The sequence below is a fragment of the Rhynchophorus ferrugineus genome, unplaced genomic scaffold (assembly GCF_030347505.1).
Source record: "Rhynchophorus ferrugineus isolate W39M unplaced genomic scaffold, kcgeb_rfMv2 rfM3, whole genome shotgun sequence".
In the NCBI taxonomy this organism is placed as follows: Eukaryota; Metazoa; Arthropoda; class Insecta; order Coleoptera; family Curculionidae; genus Rhynchophorus; species Rhynchophorus ferrugineus.
The window spans coordinates 60,656,158-60,679,775 of record NW_027472582.1 but is presented as its reverse complement, the minus strand read 5'-3'; the positions used below and the strand labels follow the sequence as shown (position 1 = coordinate 60,679,775).

The window sequence follows — 23,618 nt, the reverse complement described above, 5'->3', positions numbered from 1 at the left end:
AAACAATTTTTTTTCATTATGGTGATGAATTTAACATCTCTAACACAAGAGATATTGGCAATTCATCCTTCGAAAATTGGTAGTTACTTTTGAAATACCGTATACGCTTATCTTATTAGATATTCGGTCTGTAGATCAGACCGGGTGCATCTGACGTGTTATACAGAGGATGGATAAAATAATATGAACACCTAACATACCTTTAAACATCTTTAAAACACCTTTAAAACTCTCCATAACAATTCAATTATGTTGACATGACATACATGATGTTTGATGATATTCTAATGCTTTTCGAGAACTAAACTAACTGAACCAAAGAACGAAGACAATTGGCAAGAATTTTTGGCTATATGTATGGACGCATTATCATATTGGAGTATGGCAATGTTTGAAAGCGAAGTGATGTGAATGATAGGACCATCAGTTGGTATCGTAGGCTTCTTTTGGTGTTCTTCATACCTAAACCCGACCATTTGTATGAAACAATGTAAATGATAATACACCATATTATACCATATTTTTCAATTATCACCTTTTATTAATTTCTTAGAACTTCAACAATCTGCCCTTAGGCATTAAGTATTATTTTATGATTTCTGTTTCCATACTGACATGTAGAAGATCGCGTCAAAAGGTGATATACTGTACAACCTTAAAATATAAATCTTATTCTAAAGTCTATCCTAACTTATTCTAAAGATTACTCTAACTTATCCTAGAGATTATTATATCTAACTCTATATGTCTATTAATTAGTTCGTATGGTAGTTTGCGTTTGAGCCTACGCACTTCAGTGTACATCGCACACATTTAACTGTTTGGCGAGTGCATTGGCCTGCACTAACAGTCTTTCAGAACACTTCGCACTGACACTTCGAATTACATTCGTTATGGGCTCTAAGAGGATATCGCGCTGAATTAGTTTGTTGGGGACGTAATAGAGATCTTCGAGGATTCTGAAGGATAACTATGTTCGATTTGCCTAAGTATTGACTTATGCAGTAAAATTTTGTTATCTCAGAATAATTTAGATGTACGCCCATACATTTGGTTTAGTTTAAGCCCAAGCTGTTTGTGTTTTGTCCCTATATGTTTTTTTCCATGTCAAACGTCGATCCAAATGCATTCTCAGATATTTAACATTGTCTGCTTGCGGAAGTTCATGATTATTCAATTTTACTGAGGGACATGTTCTTCTACAAAGGGTGAATGTTACATGGATAGATTTTGTCTCATTTGCTTTGATACGAACCACAACTTGGTTTTGTTTAGATGAAGTTGGCGGTTTCTTGTGGCTGATATACGTATCGATACTCGTGTGATGATAAAACCGCTGTTTCGTCAGCATATGTTGCAACACTAGTGTTTATTGAGGTCGGTAGGTCAGCTATATACAATAGATATAACAATGGACCAAGAACACTGACCTGGGGAATACCTGAATATATTGGATGTAGGTCAGTGTATTCGTCATCCTGTTTCACAATATAATGTCTCCCTGTGAGGTATGATTTCAATAGTTGAAAGTGCGTATGTGCACCTTTTCGAAGGCTTGAGATATATCGAGAAATGCAGCAGAGCAATATTTTTTATCATTTAAGTTTTTGTTAATTTGGCTGACTAATCTCTATCTTTGTTCTGTTGTCCCGTGTTTATTACCAAATTGATGGTCTGGAATAATATTTCTCTCTTCTGTGATTACTTTGAGTCTTTTACACAGGTAACAGGCTTATAGGACGATAGAAGAATCCATTCCAATTATTATGTGACCAGGTTTTATGAATTTTGCACTTCTTATTTTGCAGCTTATCGTTGACTTCCCTTATAAAGGATTTCGCAATCACAACCTTTCCATGAATATTAGCTCCTGCAGTACAGTTTTTGTCGAAACAGTATTACTCAAGTGCGTGTTGAGTTCTACTGTCACTTTTGCCAGGGTAGTTTATCGTATCAGGCCACAATCATTTTTAATATTTGTCGGTCGCTGTCAATTGGGTTTCGCCTATTATTCCTCTTCGCAGATTAATTTCTATATGTTCTGTGTATGCTGTGATTACCGTGGATGCCACTGTTCGTGAAGCCTTAAGTATTACAGCAGTTTTCGTCATAGGCGTTCCCGCTAACCGAACATCACCATTTTTTCTTCTTTCGAAGTGAGGGAGAACACACATTTCACTTATCGCTTGTTCTTATCATCACAAAACAAAGCGTGCTATAAAGTGAAATATAAGGTAAAAAATTTGGCATCTAAAATGGACTATTGTATGTATTATACGGATCGAATTATTTCCACGAAAGCAGTTCTGCCAACATGCAATAATATGTACTATTTTGCATGGTGTTCATATTAGTTTGTCTATCCCTTGTATATCTCGTATCTGCTATTTCAAAATACGATGATTTGAATCTTTTACGACATTTATAGTTTCGAAATATTGTGTTAACCATTCTTTAAACAGTGATAAAGAGACCTTGAAAATAACCCAAAACAGGACGAAAATATTAGAAACTAATTGACATTGACCTCTACAATGGTATATTATATATTGATATTTTTTCCTATTAGATTTGCAAATGAATCATCGTTTAATCAAAGATCAGTCGTAGCATCCATCTATTAACTATAAATTGTTCGTTGAACTGACTGAATTAATATTAACAAATATTAACGTTGATGAATAACGTATATGAATATTTTCGAATATGGACGCATAATTTTGAATATATATTAGGCTTTTATCTTCTTTATGTTGCCAAAATAGAAATGGGTTTGGCGATCTAACTGTTAAATCAATATAAAATATTTAAATTTAGACACATTATAAAAAGTAGGCCATATATTACACATAACCAATAATTTTTATATTTCGCTAATTAATATTCCTTTTGTGATATGAATATGTTCTTAATCAAGACTACATCAGCTCTAGATGATTTTAGTTACTCTGTTTCAGATTAAAATATTACTTTTTTGTGAAGGTTTCCACTTATCTGGGGAGCGCTTAAACGGATTTTCGAATAATATCTGTGATGGTGGTTTTCCGCGACCTCATCTTCTGAAGTCTCTAGATGGTCTATATCTATATCTAGATATTTAATTGGTTCGTGTCACTTTGCTTTGACGGACACTAAAATGATAACGTATAATAGCTGTAAATGTAATGGAACTGTAACGATCTATATAGCGATCGATGACATATTCATGAGTTTATCAACTTTAAGGTAATATTGTGCCATCTAATGAAATAATGACTTTTGTTTTAGAAAATCTAATCACGTCTCATCATTTTGGCATTCTTAACGTAATAGAACTGCGTAAACATTAGAAAGAAGAAACATGCATAATAATTGATGCACCTTAAACATTTGACCAAACAACATTTCAGAATACATTTAAAAAATATCGCAAACAAAAAATATAATATTGATTTTTTTAAATAATCACGCTAATTGTTCAATGGGCCAATGGACTGAAAGGTTTTCTTAGTAGGATAACAAAACTAGGCATATATATTTAGACCATGCATTGTCTTGGTGAAGCAGCACGTTCATTTTCTTCAAGTGAAATGATGGAGCCATGTTTCATCCATTGTCACACATCGACGCAAAAACTCCGGTTTATTACGCTTGATCATCTTCAAACACTGCTCCGAATTATCAACTCGTCGTTGTTTTTGGTCAAAAGTGAGCTCGCGCAGCGTCCACTTAGCATAGAGCTTTCTCATATCCAAATATTCGTGGATGATATAATGTACACGTTCAGTTAATATCTTCAGAGTGTCTGCTATTTCATTCAATTTCAATTTACAGTCATTCAAAATCACGTCTAAACTTAGCATACCAATTTTTGATGGTTGAATTTCCTGGGGCATTGTCCGGAAACTCGGCATCAAGCCAAGTTTTGCTTCAACTGTATTGTTTCCCTTCAAAAAGCAATATTTTAACAACACGCGAAATTCCTTTTTATCAATTTTTTTCCCAATAACAAAAGTTGCTTCAGTCAAAATGCTATAATTCGCAAACTAATGATCCAACAGCTGTCAATTTTGTACAAGCATCTTTGGAGGGTTAGGGCTAACTAAAAAAACATATGGATTTAATTCTAGTAGCGCCATCTATGTGTCAGACCGGGGACTTTTCAATTGACCTGTTATATCACGAGCAGATTTAAAGTGTTTTAGCGCGCATTTAAAACCTTCACTATTTCAAACGTCAATATTCCTTTCAAATTCATCATTTCTGCTTAAATTACTTTTATTCCGGGTAAAGTAAATACGTAGAATATTCATAAGATGGTCATATAGCCTATTTGATAGATGATTATTTGGCTGACAATCTGAAGATATACAAACTAATTGAAGAAACTAATTGAAGACTACAATAGAAATTATACTTACGTCCTCTAATTTACTTTTAAAGTGATAATGGCTCTGGATCAGCTTGTGTAGCCCTGCAAGATACGGACTTCGTGGTACGCTGATTTCCATAGACGCCAAACAGTACTGTCCCTGGACCGTCCTGTCTTCCGATATCGCTCCCAAGCACATGTCGAAATCTCCCAGCTGATTGATATTGCCGTTGAGTATTCCCGATGGAATCTTGCCAGACGAATCGTACACTGAAAGACAACGTCGTTACGTTATTTAGGTCCATTGTAATTTCACATATTCTCGCAAACAGGTCAATAATTACGTGGCACTTTCGTCACTCCGATTTAATAGTTTGGGCTGCACGTGATGTGCGTATTTTAATACGACAAGAAAATCAATAGCGTTGATTTAGTGTTTTCTTATAGTTGAATGGAATATATAATCGGTAATCACTAATATATTTCAGAAATACTAGCCAATAAAATCGATAATAAAAGTGACCAATGAATGTGTATGACTGTTTTATAAATATCCGATCAATATTATTACTATTTTAATTGTATTAGTATACTGCTATTTAATTTAAAAGAATTATGTTAAAATATTTTAGAAATATTTTATTTCAATAGTACAAATATACTTTTTTTATATATATTTTGAAGTCTCCTTTTACCAACGAGCGTTTATCTGGATAGATCTACACTTTAACGTGGGTAACAAACCTCGGTCCTCGGCATTAAGCCTACCGACTGGCGAGTGACCAACCTAGAAATCATCCCAGAAGGCATCCGGTCCCAAGCCTGGTTACTGGAGTGACTGGGATCATTTTCCTTGTCGGATTTTGCGCTTTTATCTAGGACAATCACAAATATTAAACAATCCCAAACATAAATTTACGACCGTGTTCCAGCAGGTTTCGATCATATTAATATTTATATTATATAACCAAGCGATAGCGTGGTACAAATTCTGCCGGCTTCAGATTAACCCGAGTAAAACTCAGGCTATTCTGTTCCACCGCAAGGAGGAGTTTCGCGCCTATCGCCTCCAAATCGATAAAGTCCCTATCCCTTGGCTTCGGAAAGTCTCATACCTCGGTCTCCAGTTCGACCGCAGATTTCAATGGTTTGCCCAAATCCAGCACGCCATTTGCAAAGGCAATGGCGTGTACAGCCTATTATTTCCTCTACTCTGCAGAAAAAGCAACCTCCCAATACCACAGAAAGCGACTCTGCATAAAATGCTAGTCCGTTCAATCTGTCTCAATGGAGCATAGCTGTGGTACAGGTATGTCTCGGAGAGACAACTTCAACTGCTACAAGTGTTCCAATCCAAAAAGTCCGTGCGTTACTCAGAGCCCCATGGTTTATGAGGAACGTCAACACACACTTCGAACCAGGCATCCCGTTTGTGAAAAATTTAATAAAATAATTTTAAATAAACATGCTCAGTGTGAGGTTCTCCATAGACACCTTAGCACACGATAATATCTTAATAAAATCCCTACCCGTCCACAAACCCCGGTAGTAAATAAACTACGGCAGTCCCAGTCGTAACCCAGGGTCTCTGTCGCCCGCAAAACAAATATATCCCGAACCTGAAGCGACGTCAGCTGAAGACCACTTGGTTCTAGCTGGTCAATCTAGAAAACGAAAAAAAAAAACCCAGATGGTTTAGACTGCGCTCAAAACTACAGAATTGTATGACAATCTGGAGTTTACTTTTATTATTTTCTAAACAATAAATCGAAATGCTTTGCTTCACATCATACATAGGTCCCATACATCATTTATATGAGTTTTATTCGACTTAAGAGTTCTATCTCTATAAAATTAACTTAAAGATATTTAAGAATTTATTACACGCAATATAAACTATTTATGAATTATTTACTCAAGTATTACTATAACTGATGTTTCTTAATAATTATATAGCAATGCTAATTATATTGTGCATTTAAATTAAAAGCTTTCTTTTAAGACAAGGGCAAAGAAATCATTGATTTATATTCTAAAACAGAACTATAGGCAGGATAAATAAAACGTAGAAAATAAACAATTTTATCCTTTTTACCTAGTGAAAGATATTGAATATTTAAATTACGAGTAGAACAAGTAATAACACTCCTTACACGATTTCCAAAGAGTAGTGATACATATTAAATATTTGAATTACGAGTATAACAAGTAATAACACTCCTTACAATCATAGCAAAGAACTTTTGGTGACGCTAAAACGCAATTTTAAAAATTGATGATGTCGGTTCATAACAATGTTCTGTTAATGAAACATGGTCTTATTATAGAACATCAGACATCAAGCAACTGTGGGTTTTCCGATGCGACATTGTACTAATGAAGGCTAAGGCCATTTTGTTAACTAACAAAGTCAGGGTTGTAGTATTGCGTAAAATATGTTTATTTTCTCAAAAATAGCACGTTTATTTTAGACGAAGAAAAACATTTCTTCCATTAGGGCTTCTGACACAAACCTTTTAAAATTATTTTTAAAGATAATACTAATTATAGAAAACAAGTGTAATAAACTGAGAGTAGAATTCCATGCTTGCTTTTTTCAAGATATGCGAATAGAGAGGAAAAATTAACTCTAGTTAACTCGTGAATAGTATGGATGTAACAATTCGAACTTTTATTCAACGTTCTCCACCATGTTTTATTTAAACTGGATGGATAATTTACCTATAGCTAATAGGTAAAAAATCTTATTTATTGACTAGTTTAAGGCAATCCAGGTACAAATATCAGTTGTTTATCTTAAAAAATCATTTCCTTGCTATATTTTAGAACCTTTATTTACTTACAAGCACTTGTTTATACTAGTTATTACCTTCTTGTCCCGAGACCCAAGTCTCACCAGACAGTCTGAACCGTCTCCACTTCAGGACTGTCCATTATTAACAAACACGACTTTTTGAACGTCAACTTCAATGTTCATACTGCCTAAAGAGATGCTTGTACTTCTATCACTCTCTCGGTTAATGAAGGGTGGAATGGTTTGATTGATGATTAAAAATACCAGAACAGTTCAACCATTTAATTTCGAAATCTTTGACTTGGAATATCATGAGTCTAACGTAAAAATTTAAGCAAGACAAGTTTACATAAAAAATCAGTGAAATTATTTTAATGTAGTAAATAAATCCAATACTTATTGATCCAATAAAACGAATTCCAAAGAGTTGTGTCAAAAAAAGTGTAAATAATAGTTCTGCTTCTTCGACTGCTTTCTTAATTTTTTAAATTAATAGATTTTACAGAAATTTAAACCGTTCAAAATCTATATGTTATATTATATAGATTATTCAAAATAACAGTGAACTAGCGTCATCAAGATGTCGAATGTATTGCCTATTGCAATTTTTGCAATTTGTAAAGTCGTTTTAAAATCAGAAAATATTTTCCTTCTTATTTTATTCTAGTTAAGAATCAGCTTACAAAAGTCGCCCGGTTGTCAAATGTCGGCAAAATTCTTCAAAACTTTAGTAATAATAATTACAGGTTATAAACTGGCAAAAGTCATTTTGGCGCTTTGCTTGTTTTAATAAATTTCAAATCGCTGCTATTATTACTATGATTCAAAATGTCAAAGCTATTATTCAGAGACAGACTGTGTCTCTAATGAAGATATCTAAGTATCGATACTGTAAAATTCTAAGTTGCTGTGGTTTTAATTGCAAATATTTTTTAGGGCGTTACAGCTGCACTGAATATAAATATGGACACTGCGACTAAATTATCTCAAAAAATGAAAAACAATATAATCTTGGATTTACCGAAATGAAACTGTCCTCATACGACAGGTGAAGAATCAAGATCACCTTGATATTTGCTCTATTAGAGATAAAATCTCTTTTATACAATTGTTTCAGGGGAAACTGTTAGCCTCGAAAGTCTATGAATATAGAAAACTTGGAGATATGCAGAAGGAAGGAGGAATGAAGAGGAATGCAGAAGAAGACCTTTTGTTTCAATTTGTTTATTTAGATAAAACAAGAATATTTTAAAATGAAACATTGGATCATTCAAGGTAAGATAATGGCAAAAATAGTATAAAGGCAACAAAAATTGATGAAGTTAAAAAGGTAAACGTTAAAATAACATAGTCATATTATTTATTAATGATTCATAGCAGATATATTGTTCTTTATGCTGGAAGCAGAAATGGTTTATTCCTGGTGCAGAATTAGAGCTTTCCTGCAAGTCTAAGGGCGACTACCAAGAAGAAATGAAACAATAAGTTTTTGCTCTGGTCTAAGAATTAGCTCTTAAAGAGGTGGTATGTAAAATAGTTCTATATAATTATAATAAAACACAAACCTAACTTAGAAACTATTGTGACTGTATAATTAACTGTAGTTTAAGTTCTTCAATAATATACGCATTAGATGTACTATAATGTTAAAATAAATTATATTTGAAAACGTCACTTTTGCTTCATAATTTCATTTAGATTAGAATTTTGTCGTACGTTAAAGCCAAAATGAACTAAAACTTAGAGTTGTGCAGCAACATTACGACGTTTTGACGTCAATTCCGATACCGTGAGTTCACTCTTTTATTGGACGGGCTATATATCCAAGATATATTACTCCACAACATCTCCGGATTTGGCCGACGCGCATCTTCTGCATATAATAATCCATAGAAAATAATAAATTATATTGTCTTTCTTTTCTAATGGCGGTCCATTCTTTTCGAGTCGTTCGGTATGATCGATCAGATCAAAACAACAAAAAAATCTAGAATATTTAGACTTTAGATGTTAATAATTCTATAGTAATAATAATTAAATTGTTGTGTCATTCTTGGTGGTCTAACATACATTGGATTTAAAATATGGAAGAACAAGGGTAAATGCAGAATGTAAGGTTACATTTTTAGAAGTTATAAATTCCAAACAGCATCAATTTTATTTATAGTGGGAATTTTAGCTGCCAAATGTGCACACATCAATTTCAACGACACCGAGAAGGTATCAACATATGCCAAAATTTAATTATAACAAGAACAGAGAAGAAAATGATTTTTGTTGTGTTGGAAGTAGTCAAGTCATTAATGAGGTTTATCCATCAAGAATTGTAGCAAGAACTGTAGTAACTGGTAACAGATTAGACAAACAATTAGACATTTATTTAAAACAATGTCCAAGAATGTGAAGTTCAGAGAATCAGAGTAGAATAAATTAGACAGCATTTTGTTAAGATGTAAGAACAGTGTACAGTGATACTTTGAAATAATTAAATTTGCTAACAAAAGTAGACCTGGATCAAATAAACAGAATATAAAACTATCAACAACACCCTAATGATCTAATGACAAGGAAAAGACAATGCATTATTATATAAGAGTATAGGTAAATAAATTATTCTTTTGTAAAAATAATGATGATGTCTTTCAGCTTTTCAGCGATCATTCATTCGTTTTAGGCTAGTAAATGTACAATATGTTAATCGAAAGCTCGAGGTAGTCAATTCATTAATGAGGTTTGTGGATCAAGAATAGTAGCGATAATATTTGGATATTTTTAGGGAGATTGTACTGCTTTCATATATAGTGGTGGCTTTTTCGGTTGGTTTTAACTATATTGACTGTGTTTGATCTAAACGATTTTGGTCATTTTTATGGTACTGTTTATTTATATGGTTCTTGAAGTTCTTGTTAATTCTTTAAATATGTAAAAAGAAATATAAAAGCCATATAGAAATTATTTTTATTATTTCGTTTTATTCAATAATTTTTTAAATAAAACGTGTTATTTAAAAAATTTTGAAATGTTTATTTCCCTTCTTATATATAGTTTCAACATTAAATCCATTATTTATCATATTTGTGTAATTTTATTTATAAAAAATAATGAGATATGTTATTATAAAAATAGAATAGCTGGACATATTTTAATAATATTTTTATTATTCCGTTTTATTCAATACTTTTTTAAATAAAATATATTATTTCCAAAATGATTTTTTTAAATTTTTATTTACTTCCTGAAATCTAATAATCGCGATAAAAAAAAGTAAATAGAGCTCTATATACGCATGCGCCATACTCGGATTATCTGTTTTAAAATTAAATGGAGCCAATACGCGCATGCGCCAAATCCGGAGATGTTGTGGAGTTATTTACCCTATATATCCATGTTTACAACTAAGGCAACAGATCAAATTCAAATAATAATATATGTAATTTAAAACTGAATTTTGATCATTAAAAGTTTTTTTTTAATTTTCTTTTTAACATAAAAAATAAACAAAATGAGCAAATTAATATCCATAAATTAAATCATCTATTATAATGATAGACATAACTGCCTTAGCAATATGTGAAAAATATCACATAACATACATAACTCCCGTCCTCGATCGACGTACGTTAAGTTGGAAAGCCCAGTCACTGTATCAGATGCTAAGCTCGTTTACTAAAATAGTTATAACATACCGGATGAAAATGTGCGTCAATATTCAACCATCCGCAAGAAGTACGTACAGAATATTAATCGATATAGATATATAATTTAAACGATTGGGGAATATGTATGAAATATTGTTATGAATTAGTCACAAGGGACCGGTAACAATTACATATTATTTTAACGTCAGTTATTAACATTTGACGTAGCAGACGACTGTAGGAACATTTTCCTGCTTATTGTTTTGGGGATATATAATGCGCTTATCAGAGATACGCATCAAGAGATAGTTTAGTTTTAGTTTAAATTGATTTTCCTTTATGTTACTCTTGTAAAACAATATATAAATACGAGTGTTATTGACACCCGGCTATTTATTATTTATAGAAAAAGAGAGCTTTATTTAAAAATTGAAACTATGAATAGTTTTTGCACTGGCATAACATTACATCAGCGCAAAGAGTTTGTTTTTCTTAAGTGCTCTGAGTAAGATGCGCATTGAGGAGTGGATATTACGTGGATATAACGTGATGAAGAAATCTCTGTTCATGAGGTAAATTCTTTAGTGGCTCTTTTAAGGGTATTCATCACAGGGTGTTAAATGCACAGTTCATTTTTCTTCTTAACATGGGCTTTCCAACATAACTTCGTTCTCATTGTTATTACCAAATACAGTGGATAGTCAAAATAATCTGAACACCATGCAATATAGTACATTTTGTTGGCAATACTGCTGCCACGTAAATAATACGACGTTTATGTTCTGCTGAGTTTTCTCAGTAGTTTTGCAGTTTATATTTCAGTATACGTTTTGTTCTGCGATTGTTGAAACAAGTGATTGTTAAAATGTGTGTTTGCGAAACAGGACAAATCGTTGGTGTTTGTTTAGTGAGCGCGTCTGTGATGAAAACAGCCGAATTGTTTAACGTTTCACGAGCGACAGTATCCACGGTGATGACAGCATACACAAAACATGGTAAAACGTCATCGGTGAAGAGAAGTAGTGGACGAAAGCCAAAGCTGACCTACAGAAACCGACGAACATTAAAACTAATTATGGCCAGATAATATACAGTTACCGGGGCAAAAATGACAACTCAACACTCACCTGAGTAATATTGTCTCGACAAAAGTAGTACAGCGGGAGTTCTACAAAGCTAATAATTATTGAAGGGCTACGAATATGAAAGCCTTTATGGTCTAGCTTGAGGAGCATTAGAATGTCATTAAATTCATCCTCTGACCAGAAAAATCGCCAGACGCTAACATAATTTAATTGTTATGCGGGTTTTAGAGTAAAAATTTAAGGAGTAGATTTCCATCTTCAACATCAATGAAGCAATTGACGGATGTTTTTTGGTGCAAGAATGGGGCAACAGTCTATTGGAAACTATTCAGATATTGTACGAATCTGTTCCGCCAAAAATTGCAGCAGTTTTAAAATGTTGGCTCAATAGCTTATTCATAAAAACATATTGTGTATACGTCAAGTGTTAATATTATTTTGTCCATCTCCTGTATATTGCTTTACGCGAAATCTCATTCAATATGGTTTGCTAATAATCAACCCAACTGTTAATTTTGTTTTCTGGCGTTTCTAATGTTATTACTTTTCGTGATATACCTGCAACCATTATGATGATAATACGCTGCAACATCACTGCTGCATAGTTTTGTTTTATTATAAGTGTTGAAATAGAAGCATGTGAGTAATTTGTTCATTATTCCTCCGATATGCTTAATCTACTGCAATCTACATCTTCCGATCTCTCTTGTGACGGTACATTGATTGCCGCAACGGAAATGCGCAGACTTTGTTTTAAGCATTGCATAAAGAATGTCTGTAGTCCAAATCAAGTAGCTTTCTAGAATAACTTATTTAAATAGATACAATATAATGCATTTGACCACAAAGAGGTAATAGAGACATCAGTCCATAGAATATTCCAGATATAGACTCTCTACAATCATCAACTAATTGTAGATTCAAGAAGCCAATTGAAAATGTATCCAAAAATTAATCACTTGGAAAGGTTATTTCTTCCATAACGACATATTTAGTAAATTGAAACAAGTTTTAAAACATTTTCTGGAAAGTTTTGATACGTCCACAGTATAACAAGAACATTGCCCCGTCCTATCTTGATGGTGTGATTAACAAAGAGACAAAAGGTCATCGATAGAAACCGAAATTATTTCTTCCCCAATCCGATATATAAGGGTATTTTATTTAGATATTATATTTACTAATACATTCATGATTTTGTCATTTCTCATACCGTTTCAGTTATATATTTTTTTTAAACAAGCATTAACTGTTTTATTTAATAAGCATTGGAAATGCATAGACCGTAACAGTTATATCTTTATATGTATTTTAAATAATCAAATATTAAAAAATGATATAGTAATAATATAGTATACATAATTAATATACTTACTTTTTAACGCCCAATATTTAAATTTTTTCAGATCATTGACATATTTCAGACTATCTCTTTGGCAAGATTGGCTTATTCCTGGGACCCGACTTAAATCAAAAGGCGGCAGTGACGTTGACAAATAATTAAACAAATTGTCGGTTGTTAAACGGTAGGTTATATCTGAAATATAAAAAAAACATATTATTTCTCAGTTATCTACTATTTATTGCAAACCAATGACAACGTGCGATGGTGGTGTAATGGTTAGCATAGTTGCCTTCCAAGCAGTTGATCCGGGTTCGATTCCCGGCCATCGCAAAACTTTTTTTTATTAAAATAGTAACTTTTCATTTATTTTTTCTAGATTTAAAAGAACACTAAAGTAAAACTGACTACAACATTTTGAATGCAAACCTTGAGTTAATTTTGTTAGTAAATGTGTATATGTAATGGAAGGCAAATATGTTTTAGATTGCAAGAACATCATTTGTAATGAAATAAACATTTAATTTAGTTTAATGTTGGCTATTCATATTCACTATTTCTCAATTATTTTAAATTCAGAATTCGATTAATTGAATTAGGGACACGCTGTACATATTAAATAGAAACGTTTAATGACATTTTCAGATATCAAGGAAAACTTTTACTAAATATTATAACATAACCCATAGTATTTTTTTTTAAATTATAGTCACTTCAACACTGTTGGTGACTTAACGTATATTTACTTTATTTGCACTGTGACTTAAACATGTATCAAATTCAAATACGATACAAACACAAATTGTATAAATAAAATAATAATCAATCAATATATAAAACGAGATAAAAGATAAATAAATATTATACATTTAAAATATATCAATAAATAGATAGAATATAAAAATAAATAAATAAATGAAATTAACTTAAAAACACATGTAAAATAATATCAGTATAAAAAATTATAATTCAGAATACATAATATATTAAAATATTGAAACCAAAGTAGTAGATAAAATATAACCTAAAGGTTATAAATATAAAATAGTTTGGTTTCTCTAAAATAAAATTAAATATGAGATAATAAATTAGATAGAATACTGTAAATGAATTTCATGTAAATAATGAAATATTTTATTGATGTGATTTGGAGTGAAAAGAGTTTTCAGATTTCTAGGTATGTTATGTCTAATTCGAATAGACCGTAAAGCCTCACATGATTGTAAAACAGGTCGGACTGTTTTTAATAGTCCACAATAATCACACAACGGAGGAACATCGCCAGTCATAAGATATGAATGTGAGAACTGACAATGCCCGATCATTAGCCTATTTAACAGGACCTGCTTATACCTATTAGCAGATAATGTCATAGAAGTAAAAAAATCTTGCTTTATAAACCACAATTCCTAACAGTAAGTCTTCAATCTCGTTAAAATATATATTGGGCAGTGGAGCTTTAATAAATTCTTCGCTAAGATGATGCTCATCTGATGCTATCATGGATATTCGTCACCCATCTATTATCTGAAGCAATTCCCGAAATTTGTGAACTGGGATTACCTTTCAGTCGCTTGATGCTCTTCCAAAAAGTGTCGGTAGTGGAGTTATATGAGAGGTTATTTATAAAGGTATTCCATGAAGTTCGTTTGGCTTCTTTAACCGTTCTTCTGGCAATTGCTCTTGCGTACTTATAGGCTATTAAATTTATTTGCGTAGAATTGACTCGAAAACTTTTTAGAGCCCTTTTACGTTTCTTAATTGCTTCTTTGCATTCTCTGGTCCACCATGGTACGGGAGGTGGATGGCGATTTGAAGAACTGATTGGGATTGATTCTTCTGCTGCAGATGTAATAGCTATGATAAAACGCTCTAAGTTTCCATTAGCATCGCCTTGAATAAATGAAGGAACGATGAATGAAAATTCGTATCGATGCCAGTCAGCTTCGGAATAAAGAAATTCAGGTGTATTTTGAGTTCTTGTTGAATTAGAAGAATAGCGATGTTTTGATTGTGATTGGATTATTATCGGAAAATGATCACTTCCATATAAATCATCAGCACAAGTCCACAATACTCTAGGAAATAAAGAGGGCGAACATAGGGTCAAATCAATAGAGGATTGAGAGCCTGAGGAAAGAGTTATATGTGTAGCGGAGTCCGAATTTAAGATGCTCATCTGTGAGTGGTGTAAAAATTTATTGACTAGAATACCTTTAGAATTGGGATGAAGAGAGCCCCAAGTCGGGTGATGAGAGTTGAAATCACCTCCAATGAGGCACGGAGCAGGTAGCTCTCTGAGTTATTAGACCATCAAGTTCATTTGGATCAAGAGAATAGGAGGATGGTATATAAATACTACAAACTATCATTGGAAAGTGGAAATAAGTTTTGACTGATATAATTTCCAAGTCTGTGTTCAATTGATCAATTTCTGAATCAATCGTTTCATGTACAGCAATAACTACACCACCCGTTGCGCGATCAGTATCAACACTGTCCTTTCTATATATTTTGTAATGATTTAATTTAAACTGGTCAATCGGTCTGATTAGTTTCCTGCAATAACAGGAAAGCTGGATTATATCTACCAATTATTAATTTTAATTCTTCATCTCTTGGTTTGATACCGTTAAGATTCCATTTTATGATTATTTGATTTGGACCCATTATTTGTGTAGTGTAATCTCACAAATTTCCATATTGTCATCTTCTAAGGAACTTATCCATGAAGTAGTAGTTAGTTTGTTTGTTTTCTTTTTCTTGTCTGGTGGTTTAACTTTATTTGTTTTAGGGATTTTTAAGGTAGATGATTGGGGAGGGTGAGTAAGAGGATGAGATGTGGATGGTTGTGGGGTATTACTAGAGGTAGGTATTTGGGAAGAGGAGTTACTGAATTTGGAAACAGGGCGAGGACGGGATGAATTGGATACGGGAGTGGTATTGGAAGAAGGAGGGGGAGGATTCATAGATTTGCCTCCATTAGCGGAGGAAATGTTCTTATAAGATCTAAGTTCATTCTCTAAATCGCACTGAGTGGCGCAAGATACTGTACTCTTTTTTGTGACGTTAAAAAATGACTTAGATTCATTAAATATTGGAGTACTAACCTTCCTTTTGGCTTCAAAATAAGATATTTTCTCCAAGACCTTGATTTGATTTATTTTCAGCTCGAGTTGATAGCTTGGGCATCCTTTGTATCTTGGAGAATGATTACCATTACAATTAGAGCATATCGTTGATAGAGAGCAAGTACCTTCATGTATATTGTGTCCACATGAAGGACAGATAGGATTATTATTACATGAGGCAGAGACATGTCCGAACTTTTGGCAAGAGAAGCATCTCAATGAGTTAGGATTAAAAGGCCTAACTCACAGAGAAAGTTAGCCAGCCTTAATCCTCGATGGAATAGAGGTTTTACGAAATGTTAATATTATGCTCGGTGTATTAATAATTTCGCCATTCTTTTTAGTTGTAATTCTTTTAATTGCTGTTACTCCTATAGGTTTCATATTTTCGAGTATTTCTTCAAGATTACAGTTCATGAGATGTGAGCTGGTTATTACTCTTTTGCAAAAGTCAAGCTTGGAATGTGGAGAGACAACAACTCCAAAGTCATGAAAAGATGTTCGCCGTAGCAGTGCTTCATGTTACAGTAACCCTAAATACTAGAGAGGGACGGGAGGTACTCTGTAGGCTCCGTTATTGACAATGTGATAACCCTCACTTGCCATTCAGCCATCGTCACGGGTCGCATTACAACTTGGCTTAAGGGATGATTCAGGCCCCGGGGGCGTCACTCCCCGAACTCAGATAAAGAATCTGAGCCCCGTAAGGGGTAACCCATAGTATTATCTGTAGTTTCCAAATATCTTATATAGTTCTATAAGAATAGTTCTTATAAACTGAGAAACAGAAACTGTTTTAAAAAATTCTTAAAATTCTTTTTTAAGTTTATTTACAGAATAATGCCATTAAGAAAACGATAATGGTTTGATATATAACAGCATGTGATACAAACGAAATAATAATAATCTATTTTTAGACTTGACCCTCTCAAATTTACAATAGATATGTCATAAAAAATTACAACATACTATGCCACTTACAGATTTCAGTTATAGAATTCTAAAATAAAACTGAAACTAGTAAATAAGCAACAATGTGTAAATTAATTGAATAATTAAAATAGTTTTGCAACACAATCCAGACACAACATGATATTTATGAATACGTACGTGATTGTTATATTAAATAAGAATTTTGAATAATTTTTTGTTCGTTTTTAAAGAGTTCAAACCTTTAAGAATATATCCGAAAAGGATTTTTCGAAATTCCGATTTATTTTCGGAGATATAGCGAGTTTAGCCTGGCCTGGCATCTAGATAGAGGTACTGACCTCTGACTACCTGAAATCAGGTTCCTCCATTTTCTTATTAATCTTTCTCCAGCTTTCTTATTAATATGTATTTAAAAATCGGATACCAGAAACACCAAACAATATAAAGTGCTTGAAAGTTTGTCCGAAGCTTGTGCTGGGCATAATCGATATATTTAAATAATCGATATATAATTCAATTATTTCTTGTATATGCAACCTATAATGCACTTTATATACACATAGTTAGTACCACTAAGTTATGTAGCTAATCCTTCCAATTTGTGATGTTTTCTCTCCTTTTTCCCTCTTTCCTTGTTGAATTTCTTTTTCTTACCTTTTTGAATAACTCCCTTACATCTCTCGATTTATTATTCAGAATTTTGAACTTCTGTCTTTCTTCCGTGACTTTATTTACTCTGTTCTTTAGATATATCCTCATGATTGTCTATTCTTTCTATCAATTTAACCAGTTTATTTTTATTCTTCATTATTAGTTGTTTAATTTTGGTACTTTCTATTTCAATTAGGCAACTGAAAATTGGGAGATAAAATTCCCAATTTTCTGTTGTTTTTTTACTGTTACTCTATACCCAAGCAGCATTGCGTGAAAGTTTGCATGTCGTTTTTCTATTCGTCCTATTGGTAATATTTACTGCCTTGAAAGTTAGGCTAATCAATTTTTAACCGATTTCAAAAAAGGAGTAGGTTCTATATTTCTCTAAATATATTTTTTTAATCTATGTTCACCAATTTCTCCGTCCATTATGGACCGATTTTCAAAATTATATTTATATGGAGAAGTGGAGAAGTTTTCACATATTTTTTTATCTAAAATAATCAGATATTTGTTTATAATTTTATTGCTGAATTGATATAACGGAAACCAAGAAGTCATTCAGAGAAAGAGCCGTTCAGTTTGCTTTTCAAACACTAACTTTATTATATGAGAAGCCGTATAAATATTGCAGGCAACTGCTTATATGGTATAGTGGTTAGAACGTCCAGCTCACACTCGGAGGTCGCGGGTTCTATTCCCGGCAGGGCCAATGACTTTTTGTTGTTGTTCCAGTTTGGTTAGAATATTTATCAAATCACCTAGATTAGGTAGCGGACTATGGGGCCTGAAGCGTTGCTTATTTTCATTCATTGTTTCTTTATTCCTATTTTTCCTCATACGCATCTTTACTTGGCCTACCCATTGTAATACTTAATAAAACAACTGCGTAATTTATTGAACAAATATCTAACACTAAAAAGAGAAAAATAAAATATTTTTATAATAAAATTGGACCGACTTCAAAAATTAAATGAGGAACTCATTAAAAATCAAAAAATTGAAAAACTTAGATTTTTAACATAAAAAAAAGTTTTAAAATAAAATATGTACATAATAATCGCTGTAGTAACAATAAACCTTATTTAATCTATCTACTACAAGTATCTTATATTCTACTATGTACATACAATTTAGCTTAATACCTACATAAACAGTAAAAAATAATAACATACTTTTGTGACATATACAAAACACTAAATTACGAACAAATCAAATATATTTTATTGCTCGTACCGACTTAACTTAAAATAATATTGTAAATAGATAAATAGGTTTAGGTAGGTATTAAGCTAAATTGTCTATATATAATATATAAAATACGTAAAAAATAAGGTTTCTGTTTATTTTTATTTAGCTATTACAACGATTACTATGTACATATTTTATTTTAAACGTTTTTTTGTGTTAAAAATTTAAGATTTATTATTTTTTAAATTTTTAGCGAGTCGGCTGTATTTTTTTGTTAAGCTAGAGTTAATATAACAGTCTATGGTTATTAGTAACGTTTGAAGGTATAATATGCTTCATTAAATGATACCATTGTTATCAAATGTTAAATTATGTAAAAGAAATCTATAAAATGAATTTCGAATTGTAGGTTGAAATATATAAAAATATCTTTATAATATAAGGATATAATATATGCCTTTTATATATCCGAATTGTACAAAATTAATGCTACCATCTGCCAACTTTTTTTTTTCTTTAGCACTTTTAGTTTACTCAAATATATGCCTAGAAATGATGTGGCCTGTTTCTTAGAAAATTCTTGTGGTAATATTTTGACAATGTCCCCATTTCATGTTTTTTTATAATAAGATTGAGATTGAACACGAAGAAAAAGGATCATATGGGGATAGAAAAATATTATCACATTTTCAATAAATTTGCGTTCATAACGATTACAATAACACTTGTTTATTATTCCAGACATGTTATTTGTACTGCAAGAGAATTGTATTTGGATCGCGTTAACCAATAAATAACTATTTCATCAAACAGGTTGAAAGTGTATTCAACTGACTGCTAGACAATGACGATTTTGTTTTCGCCATAATCAGCCTATGTAGAAGCTAATGGAATATTGAGACCGTACAATATATTTTAATGAAAGTAGTAATTAAAAAATATTTTTAACAAAAAAATTGAACCGACTTCAAATAATAATTAAGGAACTCACTAAAGAGTAAAAAAGTAGATCTGTCACGCAAAAAAGGTTTAAAAATAAAATATGTATATAATAATAGTTGTAATAAAGAAGAAAACCTTATTTACCCTCTCTACTACATGTATTTTATGTTCTGCTATATTTACACAATTTAGCTTAATACCTACCTAAACCTATTTTTCTATTTACAATATTATTTCAGCTACTACCAACTGATCACTTTGATGTCGGTGCGAGCAACAAATTAGATTGGTTTTGTTTGTAATTTAATTATTTGTATGTCACAAAATTATATTATTATTTTTATATTGTTTGGGCTCATCACCGGCTTTCAATTTTTTTGTTAAAAATATTTTATTATTCTCTTTTTAGTGTTAGATATTTACTCAATAAGTTAAGTAATTATTTTATGACCTATTAATCTTGTAAGTATTACAATGGGTAGGCCAAGTAAAGGAGCAGCCCATATGAGGAAAATAGGAATAAAGAAACAATGATTTAAAATAAGGAACTCTTCAGGCTCCGGGGTCCCCTACCTAACCACTATAACCTAGGTGATTTGATAAATGTTCTAAGCAAAATAGAACATCAACAATAAGTTGTTGCCTCCGCTGGGAATCGAACCTCCGCGTGTGAGGTGAACGCTCTAACCTCCACACCATAGAAACAGTTCTCTTCTCATTTGATGTGGTTAGTGTTTAAAAAGAACGAATTTTCTATTGAACGCCTTCCGGTCTTTCGTTGCATCAGTTCAGCAGTAACATTATACACCAATATCTGATTATTCTAGATAAAAAATGGGAGAAAATATCGTACGTGCATTTGAAATTTGAGGTTTTTCCTCGATTTTGCCCCCTTCCCCCATCATAACCTAACTCGGTTCCAATGGAACCATCTCGGAAGTGTACTTCTTCGAATAAAAAAATAATTTTGAAAATCGATAATTGACGGAGAAATAGGCGACCATACATTAAAAAAAATTTCAGTCGAACATCTTAACTGAATGGCTGTAGAACATTATATCAATTGATATCATTTAATTTATTAATTATCTTTATTTATTTATTTATTATTATCATTAATTTATATATTTATCATTTAATCAATTCATTTTAATTGGAAACAAAATAAGTTCAAAACAGAAGAAAACAAATATTACAATCAGAACTGTAATAATGCTCTTCGAATTCTCATCCTGTATATCTAGAAGATTTAAAAATTACTATAATCTGACATGAGGCAAATTCTATCTGTGTTTCTCCTGGACAAAGAAGAATATTAGAAATTACGTTATTCTATTTCGATGATACAAATGATTCTGAGACCGGAGTCATTCCGGGTTATGACCTACAATGTTACGGTTTCATGTTATGGTTTGATGAAGAATGTGCCAAAACTTACAGCACCAATAAACTTGCTTGCTTGGAACTAAATCCAGGAGATTTGTTTAGTCAGATCAGGATTATTAGTTATCTCTTTTATTATGTGTAAAAGCTTTTATGTTATATACGAACTTTTTATTATTATGTAAAGACAATCATTAAAATAGCTATAGTCCTGACGTAACCATTTTATTCAACTACTAGCAGTACTTTTCGATTTCTCATTACGCAGTGTTATAATTAACAAACAGAAGATGTTTTGGGTGAATAACACTGATGATGTATGTAAATGAAAAACATCGATGCGCCTAAAATGTATTTATTTATGTCACGGTCGAGTTAATGACCTGTATTCGTGAACGCTATTGAAAAATAGTAAAAATAAATATGCAAAATATTTTCGCAATTCCAAATTGTGTGTAAGTATAACAATTTTTTATATTACCACCCTAAGTTGTCGCTTATTGTATAATATGAATTAACTTCTAAGTTTCACGTGACTGTACATCTAATATTCAAGATCATTTCCTAATATAAAACACGACAATTCATATTAAGAGCAGAATTTATATTTAAACATTTAAATATTTAAATAAGATATTAAACTAATGCTGTTGTGTTATTGTATTAACAATTGTATAGACAATATTATACCCATATGAAAGAACTAGATTAGATTTAAATGACTAGATTTAAAATTTATTTAATATTCATATAATTTAGTGTTATATTGTATTCTTCTTCGAGAAAGATGATTACGTCTCCATGTTGCTCATTTTCTTCATTAATATCCCTATTGTATCACACACATTTGGTGATGAGAAAGAGTACAGTTAGCATAAAAGAAAGCAATAATTGTACCTGTCCTGAAAAAAAAAGGCGACAGTAAACAGTATAAGAACTATAGAGGTATAAGTCTCCTTTCAAATGTTGGGCAGGTGTTTATGAAGATCATACAAAGGAAACATTTTTCTACAGGTTTTATATCCAGTAGATGTTGCGTGTATAAGATTTGCACGCTATGCCAGCTGATGGAGGAACGTATTAGATGTGCGATTGTCGTTTTTATTGATTTTCGGTCTGCTTACGACTGTATAAACTTGCTTTCGCTATGGATCAGCTTTGGAAGCTAAGCATGTCCTAAAGGTTATTAAACTTATCTCTACGAGGTCTCTTACGATGGTTTTTTAGCTATGCGCGATAGTCCAGATTTATCGAATCCATCAACTGCTTTTCAACATAGTAGTAGACGCAGCCAATCGCCAACTGGGGCGGATTTTGACGAATAATTTTCGAGGTTTTGTGGCATCAACAGCAGCGTATTGGTTGAATGCATTGGTAGACACTCTCCCGAAAGCCAGCTATGGATTGATGATGATGATGGATATGTTACGTGAAGAACATTTAACTAGAACTAATTTATCATAATTCCAAACATACAATATTAAATTTGCTTATTTTAATTACATTAAATATGCTTAGCAAAATCTTCATTTGTAAAATTAAATAATTGCTATTGTTATGGTTGTACTTGCATTAATATACAAACTGGTGCAGAATAAGGACATTAGTATGTCTTCCCCAAAGTGCCATACCAAATGTCTTATAAACATTACAACTGAACAATGTTCTTTTCAATAAAAAAAAACAATTATTAACCTAAAAAGATAATTATAAACCAATTCTAAATTTATAAGATCAAAGGACGTGTAGTAAATCATTTAATGTTGGAAGTGATTGAAAATATATTAACAATGGTAAACGATTACCTTTGAAAGAATAAGGAAGAAAAGTTATATGATTAATATTTAAATAATTACAAAACAATTACAAATTAATTATAAAACTGTCTACTATTTCAAGGCCCGATAAAAATTTAGAACTTTCTTACTGGATGCATAAACGGTAAATTATGGAAATGATGTTACTGATTATTTTCATAACCATTTCTGTTTTTAAATGATTTGAGATAATTATAGCATTGACAATAATTTTTTATAGTACGGAGATGAATACTATAAAATAAATGTGCTTGTCTAATGATATAATGATTAACATAAAAACTTAATTATTCATTTTCGCAATGCTTTTACGAGTTGGTCATCGGGCTGACACGGTCAGCTGATAAGATATTTCAG

At 31.8% G+C, this 23,618-nt stretch overlaps 1 protein-coding gene and 1 non-coding gene across 2 annotated transcripts in view; one reads left to right on the top strand and one right to left on the bottom strand.

Annotated features, from left to right (window-relative positions):
- Positions 1 to 23,618, bottom strand: part of LOC143192983 (nose resistant to fluoxetine protein 6) — a 47,194-nt gene that overhangs the window by 7,924 nt on the left and 15,652 nt on the right. The window contains exons 2-3 of the mRNA XM_076398879.1: positions 13,244 to 13,405; positions 4,401 to 4,621 (exon numbers count right to left, since the gene is read on the bottom strand). Of these exons, the coding sequence (XP_076254994.1) occupies positions 4,401 to 4,621; positions 13,244 to 13,405 (383 nt within the window). The remainder of the gene's footprint in view (positions 1 to 4,400; positions 4,622 to 13,243; positions 13,406 to 23,618) is intronic.
- Positions 13,472 to 13,543, top strand: TRNAG-UCC (transfer RNA glycine (anticodon UCC)). The gene has a single exon. It is a non-coding gene; the product is annotated as a tRNA-Gly (tRNA).